Below are 23,144 nucleotides of genomic sequence, written 5' to 3'. Positions count from 1 at the left end.
TTCCTGGAGGTAGGGCGGTATTTCGGGTAATTATTTCCCTGTTACTCAGGGAAGGGATCATTTTTCATGCCCCCACCTGAGGACCCTAAGGAGAAGGGGGGGCAGTGGACTTACCGGGAAGCAGGGAGACGTTTGAGGGTCAGGTCTGTGATCCGAGTGGGGAGGCATTTGAGACTAGCCAGGGTGAGCATTTGGCATGGGAGGAGCCATGTGTCAGAGTCTGGCCACGTGTGTGGATGGGGGAAACAACCAGGGTGTCACCATGGTCTGGCACTCTCTTGAGCGAGTACAGTTTGTCCTGGTTCGGCATCCATCATCATAATCACATATGAAGAATCTCAGTGATGGCAAAGCTGATCCTGCTGCCCGGCCCTTCTCAAGAGTAAGCATATGGACCCAAAGGGGAAGGGGCTGTGTACCCCTTCCCCAACCCTTTTGTGAAAAAAAGAGAGAAAGAAATTGGCAAGTCAAGAATCCCTGCTTCTGGCTGCCTTTAAACCTGACCATGTGACACATGCGTGCGCGCACACACACACACACACACACACCCGCCATATGTTCCTGTCCCGGTTCTGTGATGGGTGCCCTGGTTATGTTGCCAGCTGCAGTGTTTGTGCTTGTGAACACACTTCATTGTCACTTTCTTCTCAGGGAGCAAAACGCTCTAAGGGCCACCCTGTCATCCTGTCCCCATTCACTCCTGCTTGCCAGGAGGGGGGAGCAAGGGAGAGAGTGGGAAGTGGGATTGCCTCTGTGTGACTTTTCTGCCTGACAAGCTTGGGATGGGACATGGGGGTGTCACTGTTGCCAGGCTACTGCATTGTTGGATAGGTGACAGGATGGACAGGGCTGGTGCTCAGAGAGGTGGCCAGTAAGAAGTGCCGCATGGAGCGGGCATGATCCCGGGTGGGTCTATGATTGCAGTTTCAAAAACAGAATGAAACCATGGTTATGGCAGCAAATGGGTTTGAATGTAACGCTTTGGCAGCCAAACTGGACAGCATTGAACATTACTGCAAACCAAAGGTTCAAATTGGAGTTTGGCAACCCAAATCATAGGTTGCTTTCACTGCAAAACCACAGTTGCACAAATTAGGATATAATGGAATTCCAACCTCTGCCCTGTTTAACTCTGGGTTTGTGTTACATCTGAATTCAATCAGAAGCACATTTGCAAACTGTAGTTTGAGCTAGTTCTGGCAAGCATTAACATTGGTGCAAGCATGATGCTAGCCATAGTGAACTCCAAGAAGGTGGGAATGCCCAGGTCAGAGGGGATGATGAGAGAGGAGCATATGACCCCATGCTGTGGTCCCAAATGCCTAAAGATGGCTAGTAGTTATGGGCAGTGTTCTGCTTTACTAGGCCAAAGTGCTGAAAAATCTTAGGACTGAGAAATCCATACTTTGACAAAAAGCTTCACCTTCTGTTCTATTGACTAGGAATTCTGTTCAAGCCCTTCATTTCTGATAGCTGCCAAACTGAGTCTTCCTGGTTCAGTGCTTTGATGACAGTTTGCTGCCAAGGAAGACGAGTCTTCAGGATTGGTGGAAAAGAATCTGATTTTGCACTCAGGCACTTTGTCAAGCACTGTTCATTTAGATATGATGTGCCATGATTAATATTCCCATTACAAAATCTGTGCTTAGGTATGAATCCAGATGTAATTTTTCTTCCTACTTATTCTCCATTTCACTTCTTTGTCATTCCAGTAGATCTGATACCATAGATCATTTGGAATGAAAAATTATGTCACTTGCAAGTTGTAACTTTACTTTTGCTTTTCTCACCAAGTTCCAAAAGTGACTCTGGGCAGAGTTGTTGTGAGCCCTGGTGGTACCTGACCAGTTAGATAACACATTTTTAATTAAATAAATGTTGGTTAATTCTAATGAGTTTTTTCATTCTGAAATTATCAGGCACGTGAAAGAGTAAAAGCTTTTTATTTATTAAATTTATATATTGCCCTTCCTAATGTGGCTCAGGGCAGTTTACATTAAAATAAAAAACACATAATAAAACCATTATTTTTTCAAGAACACCAGTTTAATCCAGATTAAAATTAAAACTAGATATCATTAAAAGTTGCTCTTTGAGGCTTTCTTTAAGGCCTCCAAGGAAAATAATCCTCTTATATAGGATTAACATTTATTTTTAACAATAAATGAAAGCTAATATCTTACATATACCACACACACACACACACACACACACACACACACACAATATTGCATTGCATTTGACCAAAAGGAGTGTTTGACATTATTCAGGGGGTTTTCAGGCGGCTTCCCAGCTTGGCACTCAGTACTGCTTCATTTCAGAGAAAGAACCACATCAGTCACTTTCAGATCAAATCCTTAACCTCTTCTAAAGTTTGGGAAGTCACAATGTTATGTTGAATGTAAACCTATGTTTTGATTCATATGCATTTTGTTCTGAGTTTTTGTGTCCACCAGCTATTTTCCATTAAGGATCTACAAAACTGACTACTTTATTACAGCAAACATATCTATGCCTCAGTTTCTCCAGCAAAAAGCAATAAAATTAAAATATATATATGGAAATCAATTCTGAAATGTGGATTAAAAAACAACAACACCCAAGAGCATGAACAATCTTCTTTAATTTGCCCTAATGACGGAAGAGTTGGTAGACAAGACACATTTTCATTTTTTTTAAAGACCTGATTTGCCATACCTCTCTAGGTATGATTCCATTCCACCCCTGGAATCCACCAATTCCCTTTGCTCCAATCTCCCCACCCACCCTAATCACACAGTTCCTTCCCACTCCCAATCTTCCCACCCTCCCCAATCTTCTCATATTGGTGGCAGCAGGCCATCCCACCACTGCTTTCCGTCTTTGTCCCGTTTCCTTCTCCTGGGTGGGAAACTGAATAGAAATGTGGAGGCGTAGTCTTCCACTCTGTTTCCCACCCTCTGCCTTTTGAAAAGGCAGGGAGCAGGATGGGAAGAACAAGAGGAGGAAAAGCAGCACCTCTGGTAGTAGTGTTGCTGTCAGATAGAGTCATGAGGCATTTGGCAGAGGCAGTGGCAGGCACAGAGCACCCCCACTGCCTCTGCAAATCTGCTATCTGTCTGAGGTAGCTGCCTCAACATGCCTCATTAGTGGGACAGCCCTGGAGGTGTGAAAAACTGAAGCAATAGTGAAAAAGTCAAACTATATTGGGAAAGATGTTTAAGCAGAAACATGAGAAAGATAATGAATAATATGGAGAGAATGCACAGAGAGAATCTTCTCCTTTTCAGTACTGAAGGTCGGGGTTACCCAATGAAATTGACTGGTACCAGGTTCAGAACAGACAAAAGGAAATAATATGCATAGTTAATTCACTTCCACAGGATGTAATGATGGCACTTGTTTAGATGACTTTTTAAAAGGATAGAACAAATTCATGGTTATTCCGTGAGCAATTGAAGGCTGCTCAAGTTAATTATGCCTTACTAGTGAATTTAAGCCCGTTAAATTAACGGGTGCTAGTAGACCGCTATTGCGGCTCGCTCTTTGGGGCTGGCTGTTCCCTTCTCTCTCCTGCCCCACTCTCCCTCCCTCCCTCCTGCCCCACACTCTTGCCTCTCTTCCCCTCCCTCCCACCCCACTCTCTTGCCCTTCCTCCCCCTCCCACCCCTCTCTCTCACCCTCCCCTCCCTCTCAGCGTCCTGCTCCAGTCCCTCCTGCCCTCCCCCCACTCCCTCTTGCCCTTCCCTTCCCCCTCCCCCTGCCCCACTCCCTCTTGCCCTTCACCCTCCCCCTGCCCCACTCCCTCTTGGGGCCAGCTAACTCCACCTCCTCTGTCCTCGGCCGCGGCTCCACCGCGGCCTCGGTTGCACCACGTCCTCCTCCACCCAGCCAGGCCCACCGCCTCCTCTGGCCGAGAGTGGGGGCCCTTTTCCGAGAGTACTGCCCCACTCTCCCTCTGTCCCCCCTGCCCCACTCCCTCTTGCCTTTCCACCTCCCCCTGCCCCACTCCCTCTTGCCCTTCCCCCTCCCCCCTGCCCCACTCCCTCTTGCCCTCCCCCTGCCCCACTCCCTCTTGGGGCCAGCTAACTCCACCTCCTCTGTCCTCGGCCGCGGCTCCACCGCGGCCTCGGCCGCACCACGCCCTCCTCCACCCAGCCGGGCCCACCGCCTCCTCTGGCCGAGAGTGGGGGCCCTTTTCCGAGAGTACTGCCCCACTCTCCCTCTGTCCCCCCTGCCCCACTCCCTCTTGCCTTTCCACCTCCCCCTGCCCCACTCCCTCTTGCCCTTCCCCCTCCCCCCTGCCCCACTCCCTCTTGCCCTCCCCCTCCCCCCTCCCTCTTGCCCTCCCCCTGCCCCACTCCCTCTTGGGGCTAGCTAACTCCACCTCCTCTGTCCTCGGCCACAGCTCCACCGCGGCCTCGGCCGCACCACGTCCTCCTCCACCCAGCCGGGCCCACCGCCTCCTCTGGCCGAGAGTGGGGGCCCTTTTCCGAGAGTACTGCCCCACTCTCCCTCTGTCCCCCCTGCCCCACTCCCTCTTGCCCTTCCCCCTCCCCCCTGCCCCACTCCCTCTTGCCCTCCCCCTCCCTTGCCCTCCCCCTGCCCCACCCCCTCTTGCCCTTTCCCCTCCCCCCTCCCGCCTGCCCTTCCCCCACTCCCTCTTGCCCTTCCCCCTCCCCACTGCCCCACTCCCTCTTGCCCTCCCCCTCCCCTGCCCTCCCCTCCCCCTGCCCCACTCCCTCTTGCCCCTCCTCTGCCCGACTCCCTCCTGCCCTCCCCCTCCCCCTGCCACACTCCCTCTTGCCCCTCCCTGCTGCCCTACTCCCTCTTGCCCTCCCCGCTGCCCCACTCCCTCTTGCCCTCCCCCCTCCCCTTCTCCCTCTTGCCCTCCCCCCTACCCCCTGCCCCTCTCCCTCCTGCCCTCCCTCCCCCCTGCCCCACTCCCTCTTGCCCCTCCCCACTGCCCCACTCCCTCTTGCCCTTCCCACTCCCCCCTGCCCCACTCCCTCTTGCTCTTCCCCCTCCCTCTCTATTTTGAGAGTTCTACTTACCAGGCCGCCGCCGCTCCTCCTCCCGTGCGGTGAACAGGAAAGTCCCGCTGCCCGGTTCCCTCCCACATTGTCATTAGGCCCGTTGCCTTCACGGGTGCAAGAAGAGTGCCGCCGCCGTGGGCGGGTGGGCGGCCGGGCCCGAGAGTGCCGCCGGCACCGCGGGCGGCTGGGTGGTTGGGCCGAGAGTGCCGCCGTCGCTGTGGGCAGCCGGGCGGAGAGTTCCGCCGCGAAGAGTGCTGCTGGCACCGCGGGCGGGCGGCCGGGCCCAAGAGTGCCGCCGGCGCCATGGGCGGCTGGGTGGCCGGGCCGAGAGTGCCGCCGTCGCTGTGGGAAGCCAGGCGGAGAGTTCCACCGCGAAGAGCACTCCTGACCATAGCCTCCACCTGAGATACCAGGGTGAGGCCTGGATTTAAGAGCATTCCCAAGCTGTGTACCTGTTCCTTCTGGGGGAATGTAACCCCATCCAGCACAGGAAGATCTAACTCATCCCTCAAATTCCGATCCTCCACAATGAGCACCTCCGTCTTGCTTGGATTCAGCTTCAATTTGTTATCCCTCATCCAGCCCATTACTGTCCATAGGCAGGGAACGAATGCCATTTCCTGATGATGATGATAAGGAGAAAAATATTTGGGTGTCATCTGCATTCTGATAATACCCTGCACCAAATCTCCTGATGACCTTACCCAGTGGTTTCATGTAGATGTTAAAAAGCATTGGTGACAGAATGGAGCTCCAAAAGAACCAACAGAATCACGCTCCCTCTGTTGATTCCCTGGTAAAGATAATCCATCAGGCTGACCAAGGCAGACTCAACCCTACAGCATGCTCTAAAGCCAGTTTGAAATGGGTCTACATAATTGGTTTTCTCCCAAACTGCCTGGAGCTGCTTAGCCACCACTCTCCCAATCACCTTGTCCAATCATGGGAGATTGAAGACTGGCCTATAACTAACCATCACTGAGGGATCTAGGAAAGGCTTCTTAAGAAGTGGTCTAATCATTGCCTCCTTTGTGCTTTCCTTTTTGTTGAAAAACTGAATAAAAATTATTTTTTTTAAAAAAAATCATTGCCTCCTTCAAACAAGGAGGCATTCTACCCTCCCTCAACGATGAGTTAATGATATAAACTAGGCATCTCCAACAATCTCCCTGCTAGATATAAGCAGCTAAGTCAGGCCATGATCCAGAGAACAAGTGGCAGGCCACCCCACCCCAAGCAGCTTATCCACGTCCTCAGGCATCAAAGATTGAAACTGATCCAATCTAACACTACAAGAGGAATTGCTGGACACCTCCTTAATAGACTCTGCAAAAACAGTGGAGTCCAAGTCAGCCTGAATACAAGAGATTTTGTCTGTGAAGCACCCATTAAAATCATTGCAGCAGAACAAAGTATCCGAGGACTGGTTTGAAATGGAAGGAGCCTGAATCGAACTCCTCACAACCCAGGACAGCTCTACTGAATGCAAACCTGCAGAAGCAATGCGTGCAGACAATTTTTCTGAATTGTTTTTTTGCCGCATGCACCGCTTCCACATAAACCTTCAAATGGGCTCTATGCTGTGTCCTGTCAATTTTGAGCCAAGTTCTCCTCCACTTGCACTCTGCTTCAGACCCCACAACTTCTTTGTATATCAAGGGACCACTTTTAAAGCAGGTCAGAAGGGATCTTAGGCGTGATTGTGTTTACTGCCCTGTGAGTTCCCTATTCCAGTTTGCCACCAGGACATCGACAGAATCATTGGCAGCACCAACAATGAATCCCTCCAAGGCCTTTTGGAATCCTACTGGGTCCAGCAGCCTTCTTGGATGAACCATTTTAATATGTCCTCCACCCCTGCAGGGCTGGGTCCTGGCCATGAAACCAAATCTAACCAGGTGGTGGTCTGTCCATGACAATGGGGAAACCACCAGATCCCCCACCCACAGAACACCCCCCTGATCCGAACAAAATACCAAATTGAGTGTGTGACCAGCAACATGAATTGGTCCTTGAACTAATTGGGATAGGCCCATAGTTGTCATGGCCGCTGTGAACTCTTGAGTCACACCAGACAAGTCAGCCCCGTGGATATTGAAGTCCTCCAGCACTAAAAGTCTGGGTGACTCCAACACTAACTCTGAGACCAACTCCGTCAGCTCAGCTAGGGGGTCAGTTGGGCAGCGGAGTCCCCAACAGAATCCCCTATCTAACTCTAGATCCCAGCTTCAAAAACACACGCTGAGTAAAAGTCAACTGTTGCACAGGGGCACTGGTAAGGGAAATGGTATTCTTATGGACCACAGCCACTCCACCCCCCTGCCCACTTCCCCTAGCCTGCTTCACAACAGAGTAGCCTGGTGGGAGAAGCTGGGCCCAAACTGGGCCACTAGCCTCCCCATCCACGTCTCCGTTATACAAGCCAGGTCAGCTCCCTCATCCATGATCAAGTCATGGATGATTTCAGTCTTATTCTGAACTGAACTGGCATTGCAGAGGTGCATGGCCAGATTGTGTGGGTGGTTGGAACTGCTCCCCAAGGCTTGAGAGCTGACAGGGCAGTTGGAAGTGGAAACAATTACTAAATTCCTGTAAAGGCCAGCTGCTCTGCCAATGTTCCACACTAAAGGGTTCACGTCACAATTTGGTTTCTGAGGGTCAGTGGGAAGTATTCCTTCAAAATATACAAGAAAAAAGTTTCCACCTTCCCCTGAGCATTTTCTGGTGTAAAAAGTAGTGCATTCAGCTAATTTAAATGGTAGAACTGCCCATGCAAAATGTGGAATCTGTAAGTCAGTGGGAAGTATCTTATTCAGTGTTTCTTCTGAAAAGTTCTAACCTTTCCCTAAGATTATTGTGGTGTGAGCTAATTTAAGTGGCAGGGATTGAATCTGTGTTTGCACTCCTATCTATATATTGGCAGAAACAATGATGGTGAATGCCACTGTTTTCACAAAAACTTGGGGACTGTAGTATTAATGGTGCCTCTGGTATTGTGCCTGTGACCACACTTTGTTTATTCTACTTTCTGCTTTAGTAGTATAGTATTCTGCTATACTGCTTTCATAATGTCCAATTGTACATATCCACGTGGGGCTCCAAAGCATAAATTAGCCAGATCTCCTGCATGTAATCCTGCACACATGCATGTGCGTACACACACATCTATCTATCTATCTATAAGGGGGACTGTTAGCCTATTACGTCCAGGGTACAAAATTAGAAGCAGGAACTCTGTCCATGGACAGGAACTGTCTCCTATAAGCAGTCTTGTGCCTATGGGCAATCTTTTGCCTACAGTAAGAGCTGCTCACAAGGATCCCAGAGTTTGCTGCTAAGCAAAGGGAACAAGCAGGAACTCTTGGGAACTCTAAGGGAACAAGCAGGAACTCTGTCCATGGACCGGAGCTGTCTGTGACTTCTACTGCGCAGTGAGAAGTCAAGACTTCCCCAGCCATGGTGCTCTGGCTCTCAGCCGTGATCTGAGCAACTGCAAACGCTCCTGTCTCCAGCCAAGAGGCCTCACTCCTTCAGCTGAAAGATCCAGCATTCTCAAATCTCTGGTCCTGGTAATATGCTGCTCCTTACAAGCCTTGGGCCCCTCCATCTTTTCCCCTCCTTTTCCTTCCCCCCACTCTTTTCCTCTACTAATTCCTGAACCATGCCAGCCCTCAGCTTTCCTTACTCCCCCCCCCCCACTTTTCCCATCTATATCTGAATTGTATTAGGCTCTAGGAAGATTTAATGCACACACATATGCTAGTTAGGAACACATTGAATATTGGTGCTGGCTAGGATGTTCTGTTTAAATGCTGTTAGTAATATATTGATAGAGTGTTCTGCTTTCTGCTAGACTATGTGTTACTCTTTTATACTCAATAAAGCCCACTGAATCTTTGAGGATTGGTTTGATCTCCTTTCTTCCATGCGCCCAGATCCTACATGGTCACCATATAAAAGAACTTGGTCACTTGGTGACACTATGAGCCAGGCCTAATTTGGTATGCTAGCTAATAAGCATATTTAGTATATAAACCAGGCCTGGACCGTAACAAGGTCATTGTCAGAGGGAGGGAGGCAGGCAAGGGATGGGCCCGGACCGGTCAGCAGCCTGAGAGGAATTAGCGGCTGTGGTGGCAGCAGTGAGGAACAGCCCAGTCAACCACTGCTGCTGCTCATGGGGGAAGAGCAGGAGTGGGATTCAGATGAGAGTGGGGAGGTCTCTGGTGAAAGGGGGCTGCAGCTTGGCCAATAGGTGGCAGCAATGCTGCAGCCACGACCAAGAAGGGTGAGGAGGATGGAAGCAACGGGATGGAGGAGGAGCAAGAGTGCAGCTCAGGGGAGGGTGGGGAGATCTCTGAGATGAGGGGAGCAATCAAGTAGTAATGCGCAGATGCTCTAGAGCATGCAAGAGTTCCAGCATTGAAGCGGAGAGAAATAATGGCGGTGGTCAGGATGCAGAGGTGGAGGACTGGCAGGCAAAGCCCCTCCGGCCAGAAGAGGTGGGTGGATGGCAGGCAAAGCCCCGCTGGCCAGGAAGAGGAGGTGGTGGCGGGGAGAAATAATGGCGGTGGCAAGCAGGTGGGAAGATGGTGGGCAAAGCCCTACCAGCTGTGGGGAGGAGGAGGAGGTGGGAGGTGGTGGCGGGATGGCCTGGCCCAGGCCTACCCAATGGAGAGAGCTGCGGGGGAGAAGGCGGGCGAGCGCGCGGTGGGGGGAGAAGGCGGGCGAGCGCGCGGTGGGGGGATGCCACAGGCTCAGTGCACAACTGCACATTTGCTCTGTGAGGGGTCAGCTAGTAATATTTTAAAACAGCATTATAACCATTAAAACAATATTTAATTAAAAGCCTGGGTGCACAGATGCATCTTTAAAAACTTTTTAAAAGCTGTCAGAGATGGGGAGGCTCTTATTTCAGTAGGGAGAGCATTCCAAAGCCTTGGGGCAGCAACGGAGAAGGCCCGTCCCTGAGTAGCCTGCCAGATGAGCTGGAGGCAACTGCAGACAGACCGCTCCTGATGATCTCAATGGGTGGTGGGGTTCTCTTAAATATCCAGGGCCCAAGCTATTTAGGGCTTTATAGGTTATAACCAACACCTTGTATTTTGCCTGGAAACATATCAACAGCCAGTGTAGCTCCTTCGACAGGAGAGTAATATGGTCTCTCCAAGATGACCCAGAGACCAATCTTGCTGCTGCACTCTGGACCAACTGTGGTTTCTGGACTACATACAAGGGCAGTCTGATAATAAATAACCCTACGCCCCCCAAAAAGTTCATTCTTTTGAGCTATGTCCTCTTCCCCACGTGGGCAGATTGATGGGTAGATAGATGGAAGGGCATATAAGTCATGAAGATTAGGTAGAACAAGTCTTGATGGAGTACAGGGGGGAAATGCATCAGTGTTTCACATACACACCTTTCTTACATTGGGAAAAAAGTGTATATGCTTTCCCCTTTCTGTTCTCATTCGGCTCCCAGTAACTGAAATCAATGGGGCTTGCTCATTGCCTCCCATTGCCCCATCCCAGAGGTGCACCTAGGTAATTTTGGAGCTCAGACCTAGAGGCCTTGTCCTCCCACCCCCCACACACACCGCACCCCCTGCCAGTGCAGGATATGTTACAGCCCTCCATAACAACCTCGGTAGCCCCAAACAGCAGCAGTGGTTGACTGTGCTGCCATGGCCGCTCATTCCCCGCAGCAGGGGTGTAACAAGGTTGGAGTGGGCCCAGAGACAAAATTTTAAAATGCCCCCCTCCCCCGCTCACTGAAGCTCAGCTCATGAAGTAAAGAAATCTTAAATGAGGCTGAATAGTGGAAACAAAAAGCATAGTAAAAAAATGTATGTATACACACACACACACCCCTATGTGCCACAATAGAACATAATCATAAATTATTTTTTAAAAGGTTTTGTAAATTGTGGACGATGCAAGTCATTTAATGGTACTAGAGAAAGACCTGCTGTTCTGGTAGCTCCAGGTCTTAACACTTACATCAATTTGGGTGGATGAATACAATTGAAAGAAGCCTGGGCGGGTGTGTGGCTGGGGGAGTCAGCCATGTGACTTGCCTCTGGGGGTCCCCCAAGGCAATGGGCCCTCAGACAACTATCTGCCCTTGCCTTATTATAGTTATACCCCTGCCCCTCAGGCTGCTGACAGGCTCAGGCCCATCCCTTGCCCTTCCTTCTGTCTCTCTTCCCCCTCCCTTCTTTTCCTTTTTCTCTCTCCTCCACTCGCTCTTCCCCACTCTTTCTTCCCCCTCCCTTCATGTTTTTTCTCTCCCTCCCTTGCCTGTTACTTAATTTACACAAGGGATGCCTCCTTCTCCAGAGGGGCCTCCTCCCTCTGTCCCAACTTGTCTTTTTGCAGACCCCTGCCTGCTATCCTTTTATATATACCGTGTTTCCTCAAAAATAAGACAGTGTCTTATATTAATTTTAGCCCCCAAAAATGCACTAGGGCAATTAGCGGTACATCAGAAATTACTGCTAGGTCTTACTTTCGGGGTAGGTCTTCGGGGAAACAGGTTTCGAGGAAACAGGGTATGTAGATTCCTCACCTGTACACTCAAGAACATCTTCCAACCAGTAACAGTTGCATTCCAACTGACCTTAACCACCACAGGCTCCTCCTCCTTATCTGCATAGGGAATCCCCAGTGCCCAATCACCACAGTGCCACAGGCTCCTCCTCTTTATCTGCATATGGAATCCCCACTGCCCAATCACGATGGTGCTTCTGTTCTCACAGGTTCCTTCTCCCTATCTGCATATGGAATCCCCACTGCCCAATCAGATGCTTCTGCTTGCAAACTTTGTCAGCCAATCGCCTCCTTTCTACCCCATCCAGTCTTGGAGAATTAATAATATAGATTTAAAAATTTTAAAATTGTTGTAACTTTTTTTGTTTTTTATTTTAACTAATCTTTTACTTTTTGTTTTTTTACTTTGTTGTAAACTGCCCAGAGATGTAAGTTTTGGGTGGTATAAAAATTATGTTAAATAAATAAATAAATATTTAGCATAGAACTTATTTCTTCGTAAACAGTCCTAGGATGAGGCTGCAACAGGGGCAAATACAGAGGGAAAACTTGAGCAACACTTTACATTTTGGGCGGAGCGAGGGAGAGAAAAGACATATGCATATTTATTTATTTATTTAACGTATTTATATACCGCCCTATATAACATCTCAGGTTGGTTTACAGTTAGGTTGGGCAGTAAAATGAGAGGGGATCTCCTCTGCTTAGGGTTGCACCAGATTTCCACTGACGATGCTATTTGAAATATAGGATCTTAACAGAAAGAAAGACAATATATTAGCCTGAATATAAAGAACAGACTACATTTCCCAGAACGCATTGCGCAGGAGACTGCTTTTGGATTGGCTACGACCTGAGCCCAATCAGTGCGGAAGGGGGTAGCGTGGATAACGCGGCGCTTTCAGGTACTCAGAAGGGGACTGACGCGTCTCTGCCCGGGAGCCATGGCATCATCACGGCGGCTAGTGCTGCACCTGCCTGCGGGAAGCTGCCTCCTTTTCCTCCTCCTCCTCCTTTGTGTCCAGCTCGGGGGAGGCCAAAAGAAGAAGGAGGTAGAATCGTTAGCTTCTCTATGTCTCCATACAGCCTCCCCGACCCCTCCCCCCGTGTGCAAAGGGAAAAATATCTAGGACTTCCCCACCCCCTCCCTTCAAGGTGGTAGCATCTCGTTTCTGCATCGATTATCGCCACCTTTCTCTTGGCTCTCATTAGTTTTTATGTTGTTGTGAATGAGCTGTTGTATATATCCCCATCTCATTGTTATTGTTGATGTTTATTAATTGAAATGATTGTTACTTCCCCCCCATTTAAACTTGTTCTGCTTATATATTTGCATTCTTCCTATATTTCATCTTCCCTTTTTCTTTCTCCCCTTTTCTGTCCCAGTGCACACACACTCCCCAAAATGCACTCCTCAAAATGCACAGTTATAGTGAGTATGGGGGCGGGGTAGGAATCTTAAGGCTTCTGCCTAGAATGTGTAAATGATGGAATGGGGTGTTGTCCTGCTTTGTACAGCAGGCAGCTTGAAATCTAGGGAGCATATTCTGAAGATATATAGATATATATTCTGAAGATCTTTTAACCTGTTAGAAGATGTAAGCAAAATCAGTGTTACATCTCCAAATTCTAGTTTAGGGTAGAAATAATAATCGTAAGCTGGTTTATTTGTAGTACATGTGAAGGAACAATGCAGATACAGTAATGGGGCATTATTATTATATTATTATTTATTGTAATACTACATTTATATCCCATTCTGCCTCCAAGGAGCCCAAAGGAGTACATTATTATTATTATTATTATTATTATTATTATTACATTTATATCCTGCTCTTCCTCCAAGGAGCCCAGAGTGGTGTACTACATACTTAAGTTTCTCTTTCACAACAACCCTGTGAAGTAGGCTAGGCTGCGAGAGAAGTGACTGGCCCAGAGTCACCCAGCTATTATTATGGCTGAATGGGGATTTGAACTTGGGTCTCCCCGGTGCTAGTCCAGCACTCTAACCACTACACCACGCTGGCTCTCATGGTTTTGTTTATCTTCACAACCACCCTGTGAGGGAGGTTAGGCTGAGAGAGAAGTTACTGGGCCAGAGTTACCCAATGAGTTTCACTGGGGCGTTTCACTGGGAGTTTGAATGGAGATTTGAACTTGGGTCTCCCCGGTCCTAGACCAACACCCAAAGCATTAAACCACACTGGTAAAGAATGTCTCCTTTTAGAATAATCACAAATGTACACACAATTTGAGCAACTATTCCAGGTCAAAAGGTGTAATTTGCAGCAACTATCTATCTATCTAAGGAATTAAGTACAGCTGTGTAGTTCCTCACTTATTCATTTCATGTTTGTTCTGTTTGTCTGGTTGGTGCCCCACTGAAATCTGTGTGATGCTCAAATTTACCTGAAACTGAATCGCTTGTAGAGCTGGATATTTATTATCTCAGAATCCTTGCATTTCTCTCTTTTTCTCCTCCTCACTGCCTCCTAAAACATTTCTATTAATTAAAATTAACTGTTGCAAAATGGATATTAATGGAAGCACTACCATTAATGTGTATGAAGTGCTTCCGTTTTAATACTTAATTTACCATTGCATTCAAGTCTTGCTATTGCAGATCTCTATAATATGGAACCTTTACTATTCTTTACATGGGCATTTTTCACACAGCAGCAACTTACCACAAGTTTACTGTGAGGCTTTACTGCAAATTCAAAGTTGCACCCCCCCCCCCGCCAACAATGCAAAAAGTGCATTTTTTTAAACCATCCAGGGCTACACTCTTAATGCACAATGAAAAACCTGAATTGTGTATGAAGTGCTTCTTGATAGTGTGCAGGGACTTCAGGGTAAATCTGGCCGATACGTGAACGCAAACCCTCCATTCCAGAGGAGATGCAAGGCAAAAGCCCTGCGTGAAAAATGCCATGCTGTCTTTTGTTTCCCCCCATCTCATTGTTTATGCCTGATGCTAGTTTATTTGAGGGTCAGACTACATACTGAGGCTTTTCTCACAATCGGTGAGAAGAGCCTGGATGGGTTTTGTGGGGAGAGCAGGCTAAGCCCACTCTCCCCGCAGGCGAGCAGTCAGTCTGCTCCTCCGGGTGCCTGAACCGGCCGCCCACATGACTGCTGGCTCCGTTACGGAGCTGCTGGGGGGATTGGGGGCTGCACGGCCCTTGGAAGCTCCAGCATGCCCTGCGCGAGCGCGAGGGCTCTGTGGGTGCCAGAAGTCGAAATCCCCTGGATGGCACACTTTACTTTATCTGCTGGCTAAGATAGAAAGTAGCCCTTGACTGAGACCTAGTGTGGCAGCTCAACCACCAGCAGTATAAAAGCATTATAAGCATTCTGGAATGGCTTATCCCATGTACTCAGTATCATCATATAAGTTTAAATCCTTAAGACTTAGCATCAGTGTTCTCTCTAATTTTTTTCATCTGTGTGTGGAAAGAGTTTTGCTCTGGACAGCAATATCAAGGCAGTGTGCGCACACCTGCATTCAGAATGGGGCCATCCTGATTCAACCTGAGTGGGATCTAAAATTAACAGAGCGGACATCAAAAAACTTGTGAGTGCCTGCATTTGTGCACGGCTTAGAGGGAACACTGCTTAGCATAGCAAACTAGATGTGCATCCTTTAGTTGCTTTCCGGTTTGTGAGCCTCTCAATCAGTAAAGGTCTATTACATCCCTTGTTGTCACAAGATACTGGAATCATGATTTACATATAAACAAAATATTGTAAATTTAAAATTGTGACTATATTGCAATTGATGATCTTGGCAGCTATTAGATTAAAAATGTGAAAGCACTTGATGCTGATCTTCTTTTCTGCTGATTAAGAATGAGTGTCAGTGACTTTGTTATAAATGAAAACTGAATTTGTAATGATTTTACCAAGAGTCTTCAGGCCATCATTGCTGCCTTGGCTTCTGTATGTTCCCCATCTTGCCATAGGGAGGAGACTTCAGCTGCAATCCTCACTTGGAAGGAAATTCCATTGAAAGTAAAGGGTTTTTAAAGTAAAAAGTTTTTAGGATGAAGTTGATGTTGTTATGCCTAACTTTTTTCCTTGGTGTTATGCATTGTTTAAAAAGTGACATAGCCTGCAGATTTACAGTCTCAAGAGACACTATGCAAAAGGAAAAAGAGAAGGGAAGGGGAAATGGTCAGATATTGCCATTGGCCAGCTCCTAGTTCCTTTCTGGCAGCTGATGTTGGTGCAGTCCAGCTTGGCTATGATGTACTAAGCAAAAGGAGAAGGCACTCACCAGATCTTTGCCTTTGCTGCTAGCCCACCTTTGCCTTTGCTTGAGAGCACAAAGAATGCAGTGAAAATGCAGTGAGAACTAATTGAGCTGAGAAGGGAATGAAGCAGGGAATAAGAGAGGTAGGAGCCAGGTTGTGTAAACTACACCACACGCTGGACGAGAACCTGCTTTTTATGCCATTGTCAGCCACCCAGGTGTGAATCACTAGCCCCAATTATTTTTTGATTCCTAATCTCCACCTCCACTTTAAATTTGATCATAACCTTTTGGTTCATTGCATTGATACCAAATTCCAAACTTGTGTGTTTGTATTGGAGTAGGGAGATCAAAACCTTTACTGTTGTTGGACTTGGATATGCACTTGAAAATCTTTAATCTTCTCCCCTTCACTCATTAGCTATGGATACTTAATTGGCCTTCAAGAACTTTGGAACTCGTCCTGTTTTTGCTGGTGGCTGCGCCAATTCTTTATTCAGTTCCTTAGAGATCATAGGGTGAATTGCATCTGGTCTTGGCGATCAGATATGCCAACTTCTATTTTTAATGTGTTGATCTTACCTGCCTTAGTACTGAGAACAATAATTGCCTGAAACTGCATTTTGTGTGTATTCACAATAATGTAACCCCTTTTACCTTTTTTCAACCACTAGGTTTGATTTCTTTTGTGTGTGTGCGTGCGTGTGTTTTCTGTTTGTATGGTCTAAATCTCTTATTTGAATTGAAAGGTGGACATTATGGGAGAGGAAAGAGTATTTTTACCCAGCATAGGAGCAACAAGGACTGCAGTCCTCTGTATCTGAACCTTTTACATGAGCATTTCTTATGAGGAAGATGCAATAATAATCTGACTGTTGGAAACTTGTATCTGATGTCATCTCCCTTTTTGCTTGAACTATTTTAATAAGTGCTGGGGATTTCTGACTGGGTGGAAGGGTAATCTGTTTTGGAGATTTAATTTGCTGAGCCAATTCATGTGGAGAGGTTCTGATGAAATAACTAGACTAGAATAGTGGGTGCAGTAGTTACAACTGAAGAACCAATGTGTATTCTACAAGAAAGTGTGGATTTCAAAGTGAGAGTTCACATTTCACTTCTGGAATGTGCAAATCTTTCCAATGGTAAGATCTGTGGACTCCCAATGTCACCTGGAAATAACTCATTGGTCTCTCTAGGTTATATCTACATGCTCCAGCTTTGCATTTTCATCAGCAGCACAAGTTACATTTCTGTAAGCCGTGTGTTCTAATATGTGAAGCGTCCCTTAATCAGGACTCCCAACTAATGTTGCACCTCTTTAATCAAGTGATCTGATCCAGATCTGTGATCTGATCTAGACCCTTTTCAAACTGGCTTTAGAGCGGGCTATGGGGTTGAGATGACTTTGGTGGGCCTGATAGATGATCTTCACTATTGAGAGAGGGAGTGTGACTCTGCTGGTTCTCTTGGATCTCTCAGTGGCTTTTGATACGATAGACCATGGTATCCTTCTAGATTTCCTGGGGATTTGGGGACAGGAGATTGCGGATGGTAGTGTTTGGTGACAGGTACTCAAAATGGGAGCTTATATATGGAGTCCCTCAGGGTTTAATTCTGTCACCAATGCTTTTTAACATCTACATGAAACTGCAGGGTGAAGTCATCAGGGAATTTGGTGCTGGGTGGTGTTTTCAATATGCTGATGACACCCAAATCTTTCTCCTTGTCATTGATATAAGGAAATAGCATTAGCCTCTAAAATGCCTGCCTACAGGCAGTAACTGGCTGGATGAGGGATAATAAACTGAAGCTGAATCCAAGCAAGATGGGGGTGCTCATTGTTGAGGTTGTAATCTGCAAGACAGGATAGAACTGTTCTGGGTGAGGTTATACTCCCCCAGAAAGAACAGCTAGGACCCAGGTCTCACCCTGCCTTTGGACCCAGGCAGTGTTCCCTGTAAGAGGGATTCCCAGATGTTGTTGACAACAACTCCAAGAATCCTCAGGCAAATGCCATTACAGCTGGGATTGCTGGGAGTTGTAGTCATTAACATCTGGGAATCCCTCTTACAGGGAACACTGGGCCCAGGTCTCACCCTGGTGCCTCAGGTTAAGGCTGTGTCCAGGAGCACTTACCAGCTGTGATTGATTTGACAACTCCACCAGTTTCTTGAGGACAATGACTTGAAAACATTGGTATACCAGCTGGTAACCTCCAGCTTGGGCTACTGCAATGCGCTGTATTAAAGTCCTGAATGGCTTAGGCCTGGGTTGTCTGAGAGAGCACCTTTCTCTTCAAGATCCCCACCACTCATTAACTTCATCAGGAAGGGTCTGTCTTTGGATGCCACCAGTTCATCTTGTGGCGACCTGAGATTGGGCCTTCTCAGTTGTTGCCCCTGGGTTGTAGAATGCACTGTCTGTGGATATAAGAGGATTATCTTCTTTTGAGGCCTTCAGGAGAGCCTTAAAGACCCATCTTTTTAGCCTGGCTTTTAATGATATTTAGTTTTAATTTTAATCTGGTATAAATTGTTTTTTAAATTTTGTGTGTGTGATTGATTTTAATGTAAACCACCCTGAGCCACTTTAGAAAGGGCAGTATATAAATTGAATAAATAAAAATAAACCTATTGTGTCAAGCATAAGTATGGTGATTCCCACACAAACTATATACATTTTCTAAACATTGGAAAAAAATGTCTGGGGGTGGGGGATAAGCCACCTTGTTGGATGTATCAATTATTTTTTGTCCCTTGGACCAAGAGTGTTAAATCAGTAGTATTTATCCTACAATGGCAACATCCTGGGGGAGAAGGTAAGGAAGTACTGGGTTCCCTGATGCAGCACATACAATAGTTGGTGGGGAATCCCTGAAGATTGGCTGTTGCTCAGAAAGTACTGGGAGAAAATATGTGGTAGGCTTCTGGAATGCATGATTCCAGATTCTTCCCACTCCCCCCGGAAAATTTGATTTTATAAGAAACAGAGGTATCTGTGGATTCTATGCATTCTGTACATTTGATTAAAATCCTCTATTTAAGTATGTACTTTGCAAAGTGTTATTGCACCAGCTGTGTGGGTGATTATTTTGGTGATGGAAAAAAATGAGGTTTTAAATCAAAGATACATACACACACACTCGTGCACGTGGAGGGAAGCATGCCTCTGGTTTTATTCCACAAAAAACTTGTTCTCCAGCTATCAAAAATCTGGGAACACAACACATTGCCTAAGGAAGTAAAAATTTTCTCCACCATCACCCTTTCTCCTTCAATTGACTGCTGTTCTTTTCCATTTGTGAAAATTTAAGCCTCTGTTTGATGGAGAGCAGTTGGTCCAATGAAATGAATCACCATGCCTGCCTTTTCAGCCTTATAGAGTGACTGTGCTATAGACCTTCCTGCATATGAGAAGTGAAAACTCTGGGGGCAAACTTCTTTGTTACAAACAGAACAGTCTTGTTACCTCCAAACACTAGAAAACATAATCTATCTCAAAATGCAGCATTTGCAGAAAAGCATTGGAATCAGCCTTTGAATCAATTTTATCTTAATTGTGCTACATTTGACTCTTGGCCAGAATGCTGTTGCAGGAGACCAAATGAATGCCAGTAAACACTAAAAGGTTAAGGTGTCCTCTTTTGCATTTTTGGACAAAGTTCAGAAGATGCTTGCAGAGATTCTTGATTAAGGTAGCACCAGCAGAGAAAATAAGTGATGATCCCCTTCCACTGGAGAGAGCCAGGAAAAGGAAGAACCCCTAATTTTAGATCTTAACTCTTCTACTTTTGGAATCATCGATGGATGAAAAAATTGCATTTGTTCTCCAGACCATGTTTCCCTTTGTGCAGGTCACCTGATTTCCTGCAGAACATTTTGGAATACTTTAGAACTTACATGTCATAACCTCGTTCAAAGAGCTCCTTTCCCTATGTGTGAAAGATTTTTTAAGACTCCTGTACAAATCTTTTAAACTAGGAGGTGTGGGGGTGGGAGAGACAGAATGACAGAACTGAACTAATCCATGTAATGTTTAAAACACAACTTGACCCAGCTTTAGAGAGGTATGAACAGGAAAGCTGCACTTTGTAGTGGAGCTTTAAAAGGGGAGGAAGAAAACCCCTTTGTCAAGCTCCTCTACAGAGCATTGTGAGCTGTGACTCGCAAAACAATGTAGGGTGATGATACTAGACTAGATTTTTCAATTCTCCGCTGCACGCTTGAGCTCCTGCTTGCACTTCTTCAGATCAGTATCGAAACAAATTTTGAAACATTTTTCTGGGTTACTTTCTTTCACCTTTCCTCATGTTTGATGCCTTCTATGGTCGAGGACAGCAAGGGAGATTGTATGCCAGACTGCATACCTATTCCATTTGAAGATTTCTAGGGCTGAGCTGAGAGGGAGGGATGCTTTTTGCAATTCTTTTTCAGTGGTGGCCAAAAAGCATCCTCACCTTCTGACAATTTTGGGGAGAGTCCCATTGAGATGGGATGTAATTATTCACCCATTAGTGAGGGCAAAGCTAACCAAAAAAACATTGCTCTCACTTGGCATTATTACAATCTAATCTTGATTATCTAGTATTGTTATATTGTCATGTTCACTGTGTGGTCCCTGGTTGCCTGGAATTGCTCTGTGATTATTCTCAGAAAGAACTCAATTCCACAAAATGGCACCAAGGCAACAAAAGATTGGGGAAACAGTGCAGCAAACAGGCGATGATGAAGAACATTTTTCTGACTGTGAGGGGATCTTGGGAAATATTCCCACCCACCCCAGAAGCAGTACATGTACCCCCAAAACAAAATGGCAAACATTCAGCGTAGCCCATTCACAGAACAGTCACCATTCACAGAGCAGAGAAGAAACACTGCCACTACTCCATCTACCTTTAACCTCTTAACTCAGTGCAGGTTTAACTGTTGCCTATTGACCATCATTGAGGCTAAGCTAAGAAAAAATAAAGTCCAGGCTGGTGGAGTCCACCAAAGGCTGGTGGAATCGCATCCATAATCCTACCTTGTGAACTTGCTTGCAGCAGGTGGGAATATTCTGACAGAATCAATATGTATGGATCCTATAATAGAACATTTGAATAATAATGTAGAATAAAACCACCACATAACAGCAAAACTCTGCTCTTGCACTAGTTTCATTGAATTTGTTATGTTTTCTCCAGTTTTTACTTTTTCTGTACTTTAAGATGTAAATGTAACTTATATACAGATGATTTCCCATGAAAATACTCTATTGCCACAATCTAAGTTAAGCATGTTCAAAATGATAGGAATGCATATCGGCTGCAAGTATGCCAATACTTATTTCTGTGTTGGATTGTAGCTTCTCTTCTCCCCCGTCCCCCGGCCCCCAAAAGACTTGAGGATATCACTCCTAAGGGTAAGGTTGCAATGCTATGCATACTTAGAAGTAAGTCTGTTGGAAATCAAACATGGAGTGTACTCCCTGGGCTAGGTGGCACTCCCGGCCCCTTCAATGGCTCCTCCTGCCATTCCAGGATGCCATCATGTTAGTGGCTCATCAACCAATACACCTCTCAAGTTAGGTCAAGACATCCTTCTTCTGGTGGCTCTCTCCAGCTCTAGAGAGGGGCCTGCCCTTCACAGAGCCACAGAGGATCGTAATTACGAAGGACGCCAGCCTTGTAGGATGGGGAGTGATCTGTGAGGGCCTTCCGGCTCAGAGACCCTGGTCAGAGATGGAAAAGACATGGAGCATCAACTGTCTAGAGCTGAGGGCAGCCAGACTAGCACTTTCAGATGTTGCTCTGGGGCAGGCAGATGCTCATTCGCACGGACAACACCATCACCAAAGCCCACATAAACCGCCAGGGGGGCACCCGCTCCAAGGGTCTGATGCAGGAATCTGACCTGTTCAGCTGGGCCGAAAAGCATCGCCTGTCCCTATCTGCGGAACATCTCAGCGGGTCAGACAACCTGCAGGCAGATTGGCTAAGCCGCCAGTCAGTGGATCCTTCCGAATGGAGGCTGCATCCACAGGTCTTCCTCCAGATTTCCAAACATCTGGGCTGTCCTCTGATGGACCTCTTCACGTCCCCCTTCAGTGCCCCAGTACCACGGTTCTTCTCAAGATTGCTGTCCCAGCAAGTGGATGCCACGGATGCTTTCATGTCCCCATGGCCACCAGGGCTACTGTACACCTTTCCGCTGACACCCATCCTTCCAAAGGTCATCAGAAAGTTATGGCTGGAAGAAGCAGAGATCATCCTGGTCGCCCCTCACTGGCCACGATGCACGTGGTTCACGGATCTGATCAACTTGTTGGTTCGGCCTCCATGGCATCTTCCTCTCTGCCTGGACTTACTGTCGCAGGGGCCCATACACCATCCAGACCCCAAGTGGCTCCAACTTTGCATCTGGAGGTTGAGTGCCAAAAACTAGGTCATAGTGGATATTCTCAGCAGGTTCTGGATACCATCGTAGCATCTCGCTGCCTGGCTACTCAGTGCATCTACCAAACTACCTGGGTGGCTCTCTGCAGATGGACTCATAGGAAGCCTGTCAACCCCATTTTGGCAGGGATTCCCAAGGTACTGGCCTTCCTCCAGTCCGGCCTGGAGTTACGACTGAAGCCCTCTACATTGAAGAGACACCTCTGCCCTGGCATTGGTACCTTGGTACCCAGTCCCTACACCCACACATTTCTTGGTTTCTCAGGGGGGCATCGAATTTGGCTCCACCCCTGGTCCCTCATTTTCCATCTTGGAACTTGAATGAGGTTTTGAACACCCTCACGTCTCTGTCATTTGAGCCCCTTATTCCCCTGAGGATACTTTTGTACAAGACTCTTCCTGGTGTCCATTATCTCGGCCCACAGGGTTTCGGAACTAGGGGCTCTCTCAGTTTGCAAGGAACTATGTCTCTTTCAGCCCAAAGTGGCTGTGCTGAAGTTGGACCTGATCTTTTAACCTAAGGTTAACACGGTATTCTATCACTCCCAAGAAGTTATATTACCTTTCTTCTGCCCCAGCCCCATGCATCACAAGGAAAAGCTCTGGCGTAATCTAGATGTGTGCCGTGCCTTACATTTCTACATTCAGTGCACTAAGGATATCAGAACGTCAGATTCCCTATTTGTTTCATTCCAGTCTTGTACTCTTAGCTAGAAGGCATCTAAGACCTCGTTGACAGCCTGGATTAAGGCATGCATTAAACTGGCCTACGAGTCGCAGAATTTGGTCTCCCCTATGGAAATTACAGCACATTCCACCGGTAGAGTGGCGACGTCCGTGGCCTTTTCTACTCAGGCACCACCGGCCGATATCTGCAGAGCAGATACTTGGAG

The 23,144-nt window shown here is 47.0% G+C and overlaps 2 protein-coding genes across 4 annotated transcripts in view; one reads left to right on the top strand and one right to left on the bottom strand.

The window, feature by feature from the left end:
• Positions 1 to 5,029: 5,029 nt before the first annotated feature.
• Positions 5,030 to 11,600, bottom strand: LOC128328295 (uncharacterized). Its single transcript, XM_053258132.1, has 2 exons — positions 11,583 to 11,600; positions 5,030 to 5,635 (listed from the first exon to the last, which is right to left on the bottom strand). The coding sequence occupies exons 1-2, from the start codon at positions 11,598 to 11,600 to the stop codon at positions 5,030 to 5,032; spliced, it is 624 nt and encodes a 207-aa protein (XP_053114107.1).
• An 876-nt stretch (positions 11,601 to 12,476) lies between these two features.
• The window catches only part of TUSC3 (tumor suppressor candidate 3), a 204,089-nt gene continuing 193,421 nt past the window's right edge, over positions 12,477 to 23,144 (top strand). For 2 of the 3 annotated variants that reach the window (XR_008308887.1, XM_053257292.1), the window contains exon 1: positions 12,477 to 12,615. Coding sequence is in view for 1 of the 3 variants with exons in the window: in XM_053257292.1 (XP_053113267.1) it covers positions 12,508 to 12,615 (108 nt within the window). In the remaining 2 variants the exon portion in view is untranslated. The remainder of the gene's footprint in view (positions 12,616 to 23,144) is intronic. The other variant, XM_053257293.1, reaches the window with a different exon arrangement.

The sequence above is a fragment of the Hemicordylus capensis genome, chromosome 5 (assembly GCF_027244095.1).
Source record: "Hemicordylus capensis ecotype Gifberg chromosome 5, rHemCap1.1.pri, whole genome shotgun sequence".
Taxonomy (NCBI): Eukaryota; Metazoa; Chordata; class Lepidosauria; order Squamata; family Cordylidae; genus Hemicordylus; species Hemicordylus capensis.
This window is presented reverse-complemented; position numbering and strand designations above follow the sequence as displayed.